Consider the following 10,579-nt stretch of genomic DNA (forward strand, 5'->3'; position numbering starts at 1 on the left):
TATATATATATATATATATATATATATATATACAATATAAAATTTATTATGAACAAGTTATAATATTTAATAAAATAATATTTAGTTTAGCCTTTCTTTCCGAAGGCTAAGTGCATCCTTAAAAAAGAAGAAAAATCAAAATAATAAAAAAGTGTCGCTATTCGTACCCTATTCAAGGAAAGTGCTAAAAGCATAAGCAATCTTTCAATGCATGAAACGGAAATACAGAAAACTATTCACAATGTCAACAGACTCTTTAGTATGGTAAAACTGACGTCATGGTATCACATGTCATGTTTGCACAATAAAACAAATAATTCCAACACAGCAAAGTCAGTTTTACAAGTTTCTATTTCAAGAAACTACTGGAATCATTTGGAAAAGAAGGAAAACAAAAAAAGCCCTTTAGCACTACCAATTACATGTAACTGCTGTGTGTTTCATAAACAGTGAGTTTCCAACCTCCTCCCTATAGATATGTACAGGCTGATGTTTCTAACAGCAACAAAAGCAGCCCACTGGAGCTGAACCCTCCAATCCCACAATGCCCTCTGCTCTTACCAGCAATGACCCCGGAGGCAAGAGTGGACACGACGGGCGTCTTCTTCTCGCTCACTCGTGCCAGAAACGAGAAGAGCAGACCGTCCCGGGCCATGGCAAAGATTATACGTGGGAGGGGGAACAAGGACCCCAAGAGACTGATCATGGGATGATCAAAAAAAGGAAGAGAGCAGAAAAGAAACACATAAGCCAACTGGGCAGCTGCCAGAGGTGGTGTCAAAGGCAGAAAAGGGATAAATCCAGTTTATTTACGAAGAAAACAGTTAAACGAATCCCGTTGTAGCTGTCGGAGAACGGCTGTGCTGCCCAGCCCATTCCAGCTATAGGTTCAGTGCTGCGAAAACGTTTTTTCCATGCAACATGCTCCAGGTGGACGGATGCGCGATACTGCGAACGCAATGCGACGTCAGTAGATTAGTAGCATTAAAATTCGCTCACCTGCGACAAAGCCTGCTGTTATAGTGGCGTGTATGGGAGTTTTTGTTCTCTCGTTGATCCCAGTCATGAATTTGAAGAGCAGGCCATCGTCAGCCATGGCCCAGATGACACGGGGCATGGGGAACATGGCGCCAAGCAGGCTGCCGCGAGAGATGGAGAAAACAAACCATGCCATGCAAAAAAGAGACACAGACATAGTGCATTCATACACTGCTGTGGTGTTATTATAAGAGAGAAACATGCCACAAACAGGGCACCACCCCCACCAATCAGAAGTGATATTAGACCATCCAGAAAAAAGATAAATTAATTGCAAGAGCATAAGGATCAATCTCTTGGAATGAATGTTTTAATTATTCAAAGGATGATTTTAAAGGTGAAGCATGTAATTTCCATAGTAAAGTACTTGTGGTAACAAGTGGCATTGCAAAAATAATGATTGTTTCCATATGCATCTACCACCCACCTCAGATGACCACATAAACAAACAGAGAAATGTTTTGAAAGCGCCACATAGCCACAGCGTTTGCTCTTCAGGGAAATCAGTCTACAAATACTTCAAAACACTTCTAATTTAATAGGCTGGTGTTACACAACGTCTGGGATTTAGGTACACAGGGCTTTATCAATTCACCTAGTGTTAAGGCACGTTCACACCAAAATCGACTATAACGATAACTATACTAGCGTACAAACCAAAGGACAATAACATTCCGTTTATTATAAGAGTGCGCTACAGTTTTGTTGTGTGTCGCTTTAAAAGCTAGAGTGCTTTTAAGTTGAGTGGACTCTGATTGGCTGTTAATATTTTTATCGTTCATCAGCTAAAAAAAAAACATTTTGAAAGTGATTCCTACAATATTGTTCCTCTGTGTCGTTAACGTTATAGTTGTGGTATGGCCTTCCCTATTCTCATAGAAGTACAAAGATTATTAAAATGGTATAAATATATATGTTTATTATTTAAATTACTTTTTACAACTATAATTAAATGCTCTATATTAATAAATACGACAAAACACTGACTATGACTACCATTTTTATTTGCAGCATTTAGTAGCATGTAAACCAGATATCCATTAGAAGATATCCACCGTTTGTATTTTGCGTTTTTAAAATTTATTTATTTTAGGGCTGTCAAACAATCATGATTAAATTGCATCCAAAATAAAAGTTTGTGTTTACATAATATTTGTGAGTGTGTGCTCTGTATATTTATTATGTATATATAAATACACACACATGCATTTATATATTTTAAAAAATATGTATATATAATTTATATTATAAATACATATTTTATATATAAATATAACACTTTTCTTAAATATATTATTTATATCACATTGGTCAAACAATCGGTTTGTGTCTAAATCGGCGACAGTTCTCCACAATAATAAGCTGCAAAGTGGACCAGACTTCATGCCGATAGTCAAAAGTAGGTAGATATTTGAAGTGATAAAATTACACACTTCACTTTTGAATGGATTCCAAAACAGTATTTAATACTGAAAATACTGCACTAACTGGAAACCAAAAAGAAAAACGCCAATAAATCTACTTCAACTCTGCAGCTACCGACGTTATCATTAGCGACTCAGAAGTTAGGCGGGTTGTTAGAAGGATAAGAGGTTTAGAACTTGGACAGATCATGCAGAAGACACTCTCACTTGATAGATTACACACAATTCATACTTCATAGTACATGAACATTTCTGAGCAACAACATCTGGTGTGTATGCATGTAGGTCATTACTATAAGACTAATTACTGCCTGACTTACGGATAGAAAAAATGTGGCATAGAGTCTTACTCCCACTCATGGCCTGAACTGAGTGTTGTATAACTGAGAAACAGGATTCATAACTCAGCACACCAAATTTCCCTTCATATTTTTAGCAAGGGGCTCATAAGAGCTGCCTCAGATAAATACACACACACACTATCACGCAATCCAGTCCCAGATTGCACTCTCTCAACCTCCCTAGGGTCGTCCGAGTTCACTAAGTAAAATTTAATGATTGGGTTGGTCAACTGCCAAAAGGTTGTGCTATCAAAATGACTGAGGTCTTTTAAACTGCAACCAGGCTTGCGGGTAATTACATCCATTCATTTCGAGGAACATGGGTAATTATTCATTTCAAGTACATTTTTGGGTCGGTTTACTCTAGACTGGGCTGTAGTGTGTGTTAAAACAATCCCTGACTGGATGGATCAGTGCTTACCTGGTGGACAGGGCGCAAAGGGAGCCTACCGCCACAGCGTACGTGGCTCCTTCCCAGCCGACATACTTAAAGGCCACGGGAAGTGGGCTGTTCTTATCCAGCATGTAATACGGCATCATCAAGGTGAGGGCGGCCGATACACAAAAGTACGCTACAAAACAGATAAGGAGGGAGGAGACGATGCCGATGGGAATGGCTCTCTGGGGGTTCTTCACCTCCTCACCTGTAATGCGAAACAAGATATTGTGTTTTCAAATGGTAAAAGGTTGCATGCTGGACTCAAACCTGCATCGTCCATATAAGAAACTAAGCTCAACATGTCAGCACAATCGCTGTGTCACAGCATAAATAACCTTGGCAAACCAAAGGAGGCCACAAACAGACCTATGCATAGACTATCAAATGACACAAGTTCTTAGACATTTTTTTTTCCCTAGAGAACATTAATGTAACAAGATACCAGTTTATTTTCAGCTCTTTACATTATTGATATGTGGGTATTTAATTTTGTCCCATCATATCCCATGACACGACTGATCATTATTGTGTGAAATAGAAAACCGATTGTTGGTTGTCTTTTAATTAGTGACTCTACGAGTACTATGGATGTTTCCAAGTAAGATAAAATAAAATAAAATAATAAAAAAAGTAATTTTAAGATAGTTTTAAAAAAAGTTACATTATATAGATATATATATATCTGCAATAACGAAAAATAGATAAAATTGCCATTGCAAGAAATAACATTGCCATTACCAAGGAATATAGTCACAATTATATATTTTTTCATCAGCATATTATCATTATTAAAATCTGAGATTGGTTTCCCTAAAATACAGTATATGAATATAGATATTTGGTTCAGTTATATTTTGTATATAATTAATTTAATAATTTGTGCATTTAGCAGGCGCCTTTATCCAAAGCAACTTACAGTGCATTCAGGCTATACATTTTTTACCAGTATGTAGGAATCGAACCTACGAACTTTTGCGCTCCTAACGCAATGTTCTACCACTGAGCCACAGGAACACATATAAAATTGTAACATGCTTAAAGGTTGATTTTTTTTGCGATATTAAAATGTTCCTTCAGCAAGAATGCATTAAACTGATCAAAAGTGATAGTAAAGACATTTATATTGTTACAAAAGATTTCTGTTTAAAAAATGCTGTTCCTTTGAACTGTTTCAAAAAATCCCGAAAAACAGTTTCCACAAAAATATTAAGCAGTAATATTAAACTTTTCAATTTGTTCGATACTGTTCAATACTCAACTGCAATACTGTTCCAAATTGAACACTGATGATAATAAGACATGTTTCTTTAGCATCAAATCAGCATATTAGAATGATTTCTGAAGAATCATGTGACACTGAAGACTGGAATAATGATGCAGAAAATTTATCTTTGCCATTACAGGAATAAATTACATTTAAAAATAAAATAAAACAGAAAACAGCTCTTTTAAATAATAATAATAATAATTTTTAACACAATATTTTTGTTTGTACTGTATTTTTGATCAGATAAATGCAGCCTTGGTGAGAACAAGACTTTTTTCCCAAAGACTTTAGAAAGTGTTACAGACCCCAAACGTTTGAACAGTAGTGTACATTATATTGACATTCATTCAACTACAGTACATTTAATCTTGCCATTAAATCAGTTAAAGGCACACTCCATGTGAAATCCGTCCTTTTATGATGCCTCAGAGTAAGAAAATGAGCTACTGCAGTGAGTAGTGCGAGCATGTTCGCTATTGGCAAAAGTTCCTGTGGTTTGACCTTGAGCAGAACACTACATAAAACAGAGGAGTAGTGTGTTCATGCCAGAAGTGCCAGAGAGAGCACAGGAACACGGCTATATTACCATTCCTGACCAGCATGTGGATGAGGAGGGGTTACTGAATGTGAACCACAGCTACAGGGAGAGACGAGAGACGAGTCTAGACAAACCCTGAAACACTCTAGCCAATCGAATGCAAGGGAATGTGGGGGAGTGAGCCGCCATAAAAGAGGGGGGCCAGAGGAAAACCATAAGCAGAGATCCACTGAGAATATCCATGCAGTACTATTATAAACATAAAGGAAACTCTAAATAACTTTGACCAAAGCGACATGAACGCAAGCCAAATATGTAGGTAGAATAATAGCCTCACTGTTGTACCAATCTAACACTTACACGCATACAAAACAGGCTTCTTGCACAATTTGCTCTCACTAACCTCATGCTTGTGGACATGCATCATATATTTGAGCTTTATTTTCTGCTTTCTAAAGATTAAACATGAGATTTGAGCGCACTGGAGTTTAGAGTCTTTAGTTACCTGTAGTTGCGATACAGTCGAACCCGACAAAGGCATAAAAGCAGGTAGCGGCCCCTGATAAGACCCCTGTGAAGCCGAAAGGCATGAACCCACCTTCACCCAGAATCTCTTCTGTTGGCAGGGGCTGTGTGGCACTGCTCAAAGAGAGTAATGCAGACATTTTAAACATGCCAAACAACAAAAATATAAAATAGACGGAAGTCTATTGAGGTCTATCATTATTATTATTTTTCTGTCTCAGTTTTGTGAGGTAACACTGAAAAAGCTGATATATAACTTGTTTTCTAATGGAAACGTTTGAAAAAAAAAAAAAAAAAAAGTCAATATATACAGTACTATTCAAAAGTTTGCAGCCAGTAAGGTTTCTTTTTAAAATAAATTAATAATTTAATTCAGCAAGGACCCATTAAATTGATCAAAAGTGATAATAAAGATGTTTATAATGTTAGAAAAGATTTCTATTTCAAATAAATGCCGTTTTTTGGAACTTTTTATTCATCAAAGGATCCTGAAAAAAAGTAGCACAACTGTTTTAAACATTGATAAAAAAAATAACAAATGTTTCTTGAGTATCAAATCAGCATATTAATATGTTTTCTGAAGGATCATGTGACACTGAAGACTGGAGTTTTGCTGGTGAGCAAAAGAGACTTGTTAAAAAAGTAAAAATCCTACTGACCCCAAACTTTTCAGTGGTATGTAATTTTGTGGCATACTTGAAAACATATTCCAAGATAAATTTCCAAATGTCGTAAAACACGACTCACTTAATGGTGGAATTGTTTCCGTTAAGAATCTCATCAGGGTCCAGGTGCCAGTTCTTCAGTGTACCTTTGACCAGTCCAGATACAACCATGAACAACAGCACCAGGATGTTGATGCAGGTGAACACTTTGGTGACCATGGCTGACTCCTTCACCCCGAAGGCCAGAAGGCCTATAGCAAACAAAACGTAGTTCAAAACACTACGGAACAAAGTCAACACAAACATACACTAAATATTTACATTCAACAGCTTGCATTTTCAGAATGAATGAGTGTGTTTCACAGTCACTGTTTTGAAATAAATATTTCAATTTATATACATAACACTGTACGACACTCTGGAACTCTCAATTGTAATTGGTCAGTCATGGCTCCCTATGTAACTAGTGTTTTACCTGTGAGAGTGAGGATGATGAATACGGAAAACATATCTGGGTACTCCGCCAGAATGCCCGGAGCATTCATAGACATGTATTGTCGACAAAAATGCTCAATTTGCTTTCCAATGAGCTCATCAAATGTGGCACTCCAAGCTCTGGCAACACTTGATGTACCTGAAAAGGTTTTACATATTGAGTAACATTATATAACAATGAAAAGAAAAACATAAGGAAATGTAAAACCCTCACTATGGGGTCCATCTAGTGTTTGGTTACCCATTTCCCCAAAATATCTTCTTTCGTGTTTAATAGAAGAAAGTAAGTCAAACAGGTTTGGAAACACTTAAGGGTGAGTAAATGATGACATAGAGTTTTCATTTTTGGGTGAACTATCCCAGGTGATTTTCTGTGTTGACTCACCTATAACGTATGAAAGTATTAGGTTCCAGCCAGTTATAAAGGCCCATAGCTCCCCTACAGTCACATAGCTGTACAGGTACGCTGAGCCCGTTTTTGGCACTCTTGCCCCAAACTCTGCATAACAGAGGCCAGCGAGCACTGAGGCCAGGGCTGCAATGAGGAACGAAAGCACGATGGCCGGTCCGGCATTTTCCCGGGCAACCGCTCCAGCGAGGACATACACCCCAGCTCCCAAGGTGCTGCCCACACCAAGAGCCACCAGGTCGAAGGTGTTCAGACATCGGGAGAGTCGCGAGTCCTCTGAGTTGCAGTCGACAACCTTCACTCTCAGCAGCTGTTTCCCGAAACGCAGAAGCTTTTTCAAAACCATCATTAATTTGATTTGACGACAGCTTCTTTTTGTGCCTCGTTTTTCAAAGTTTCTCCTCTCACAATGTTTCTGCTTTACCCACCAACGCAGAGGATTCACAATGTTTGGAATATTGTTCAGATGTGTTGTTTACCTTTAGGAAAGAAAAAAAAATTAACTTGAGAAAGTGGCAATGGTAGTTTGTCAAATGTATGATGTCAAATGATGACAACCATATCGGTATTTTCTATTGGTAAAATGTCACATTAAAAGTAAAATAAAACAATAAAGTACAGCCAAATAATGATTAAATGTAGTTGGAAGCCAAACCAAAAAAAAGCAATGACGGGCCCAAGCCCCGGTGGCACCAGAGAAAGTTTTTAATTGAAAATATTGTTCACCTAAAAAATGAAACAAACAAAGCAGTGAGTACATTCTTCAAAATGTATTTTTATTTCTTACAAGAAAAGTCATAAGGACATAGAGTGAGTAAACTTTGACTTTCTATTTTTCTCAAGGAATCACGCTTTACTTTAGTACTACACTTTATTTCTAGATATGAACAAAAATGCTATGTACAGCAATCTGGTTAATGTGGTTACCCCTTCCCAGTTTAACCAAAGTAGCTGGTTATTTTCCTGATATTTTCCACCAGATATGAGTGTTTAAACACTGCAAACATGTCCTTTTTTAAAGTTCCAGAACACAAACCAGCACATTTGTGGTGAGAATAGCAGCTGTCCTGTGATTTACGGACATAAAAACATGCAGAGCACTCACCCATATCCATTTAAACTTCAAGCCAAACAATAAAAACAAACCCAGTACATATCTGATGACACTGCAAGAGAACTCTACACTGTATTCTAAACCGCAACCTAACCTCTTGAATGAAAAGCACATTGCGATTCCCAAAAGCCAAGTGTCAAAATGTACTGTACTAAACGTACAAATGGGCGGCAGCTCTCCAGTCAATAAGTTCATACAGCTGCGCTGTCTCCAGTTTAAGTCCTGCACTCTTTTCCCAAGTGTTGAGTAACATAGAGAGAAATCCATAAAATGTGACTGGTGGCAGAGCTGGAGAGGCCCACCGGGGGATAATCTATCATACTCACACAAACTGACAGGTGTTACGTAACCAAGAGTGGAACTTAATGGCAAAAATACATGCAATTGCAAAAGAACAACTAGGATCTGTGTTTGCAAGCTCTGTGAAGTTAATTTGCAAGTGAATGTAAATGAATCTCTCTGTGCGTGAAGCAACCATCACACTATAAATGCGAAGCAGTAAATTTGATCGTTTTCTCACATAATAATAATTTTAAAAAACCCTTTCGGGAGTAAATAACTAAAAGTCGTCACACTATTACATTTTTTTCAGCAGCATGAAAGAAGTCACTTTTTTTCCAAGCTAATTTTGCCAATGTGTATCGATATAGCAGAAAAACACACTGTTTTTTTCTTAGATATGTTATTGCAATGGACCAATAAAGATCAATAAATCCTCTCTTATACCTAGCATTGGGATGCATGAATCACTGTAGTGAAATGGTTCAAAAACTGCTCTGCTTAAGGTCGTAGCTGGTTTAAGCTGGTTTACCAGCTGGTCGGTCAGCCTAAACCAGTAAAATAGACCTGCCTGTTCAAGCGGGGAGTTAAAACTAAAACCAGTTAAGGCTGATTTAAGCTATTTTTAGCAAGATAATCGAGATTCTTTATTGTTTTGTTTTTTTTGCTAAATATTTATTACTCTGAGAATAAAACAAAATAAAATAATCATTAACTAACACACATATAAACACACTCATATATATGCATGTACAAATAGCTTGTAGTTACCAAATATAGTCAGCTAGTTTTCTTAGAAACATGTTGTGTAGCTAATCACTTTTTCTTTAAATAGTAGCTTGACTGTAATTTATCTACTTGTAATTATGTGTAACTTGTATCTTGAGAAGCTCCGGTTTCAAAGTATGTTCCTTAACACAGAGTACGAGTCTATAAATTAATCTACTGTGAATCATGTGACCTAGTTGTCTTTCTTTGGAGCTTGCATCTAAACAGCAAAGGGGACATAAGGAGTCACTTCCTGTCATGCCACACTTAAATGGAAAGTTCCACAGATGTAGAGGTGGCGACCTTTTCTTTTTCTACCAGGGTGCTTCAGGGGCTATCGGATGTCTTGGATCTCAGAAACGTGGAAGCAGGTTAGCAGAGTCACTCGAGCAGTTCTGCACATTTAACTGTTGTCATTTAAATCACGCAAGCGTGGCATGAGGGCCTGACTGGAACAAACCTGCTGCTGAAACAGCAAGCACAAACTTTAGCCAAATTTCTCACATCTAAACACCAGAAGTTCATTAAAATTAGATTAGCAGTGTGACTGAGAAAAGACAACCAGAGTTCAGTTTTAAAGCTGTGCACAAGACAGGATCAGTAAAATGTGTCAGTTTTTTTCTTCTTCTTAAACAAATGCACAATTATTTTCTGATCACGCTTTAGCAACTGGTATGAGCATGTCCTGCAAGAGAAGCCTCCGATTGTAAACGAACTTATGAAATTGTGTGAACATGAAAATATATACATAAATATTTATATACGCATATGTGTGTGTGTTTTTTTATTGTACACATGTAAAACTAAACATTTATATAAAGATAAATATATAAATATAAATACAATATCTAGGAGAAAGTGTTTAAAATATATACTTAAAGTACTTGACAAATTAATAACAATAATATTATATTTGATATAATGCTTATGCTATACATAATGCATTTGTTCAATTAATACAAGATAAAAATGAATTGTATAATAACAATATATTAATGCTGTTTGGCTTAACATTAAGCTTGATAATAATTAGATACTTAAAGGGTTAGTTCACCCAAAAATGAAAATTCTGTTATTAATTACTCACCCTCGTGTTGTTCCAAACCCGTAAGACCTTCGTTTATCTTCGGAACACAATTTAAGATATTTTTGATTAAATCTAGGTAACTACCACGTTCAAGGTCCAGAAAAGTACCAAGATGATCGACAAAGTAGTCCGTGTGACATCAGTGGTTCAACTGTAAAGTTACAAAGCTACGAGAATACTTTTTTGCGCA

At 36.8% G+C, this 10,579-nt stretch overlaps 1 protein-coding gene across 5 annotated transcripts in view; it reads right to left on the bottom strand.

Moving 5' to 3' along the window:
* The window catches only part of LOC107720662 (high affinity cationic amino acid transporter 1-like), a 29,236-nt gene that overhangs the window by 10,321 nt on the left and 8,336 nt on the right, over positions 1 to 10,579 (bottom strand). For 2 of the 5 annotated variants that reach the window (XM_016528431.1, XM_016528432.1), the window contains exons 2-7: positions 7,118 to 7,620; positions 6,713 to 6,871; positions 6,320 to 6,488; positions 5,553 to 5,689; positions 3,225 to 3,447; positions 1,000 to 1,139 (exon numbers count right to left, since the gene is read on the bottom strand). In XM_016528431.1, coding sequence (XP_016383917.1) covers positions 1,000 to 1,139; positions 3,225 to 3,447; positions 5,553 to 5,689; positions 6,320 to 6,488; positions 6,713 to 6,871; positions 7,118 to 7,490 — 1,201 coding nt within the window. In that variant the 5' untranslated portion in view covers positions 7,491 to 7,620. Of the gene's footprint in view, positions 1 to 561; positions 699 to 999; positions 1,140 to 3,224; positions 3,448 to 5,552; positions 5,690 to 6,319; positions 6,489 to 6,712; positions 6,872 to 7,117; positions 7,621 to 10,579 lie in introns of all 5 variants that reach the window. The other 3 variants (XM_016528435.1, XM_016528436.1, XM_016528434.1) reach the window with 3 other exon arrangements.

This window comes from Sinocyclocheilus rhinocerous, unplaced genomic scaffold (genome assembly GCF_001515625.1).
Source record: "Sinocyclocheilus rhinocerous isolate Xijiao unplaced genomic scaffold, SAMN03320098_v1.1 scaffold603, whole genome shotgun sequence".
NCBI lineage: Eukaryota > Metazoa > Chordata > Actinopteri > Cypriniformes > Cyprinidae > Sinocyclocheilus > Sinocyclocheilus rhinocerous.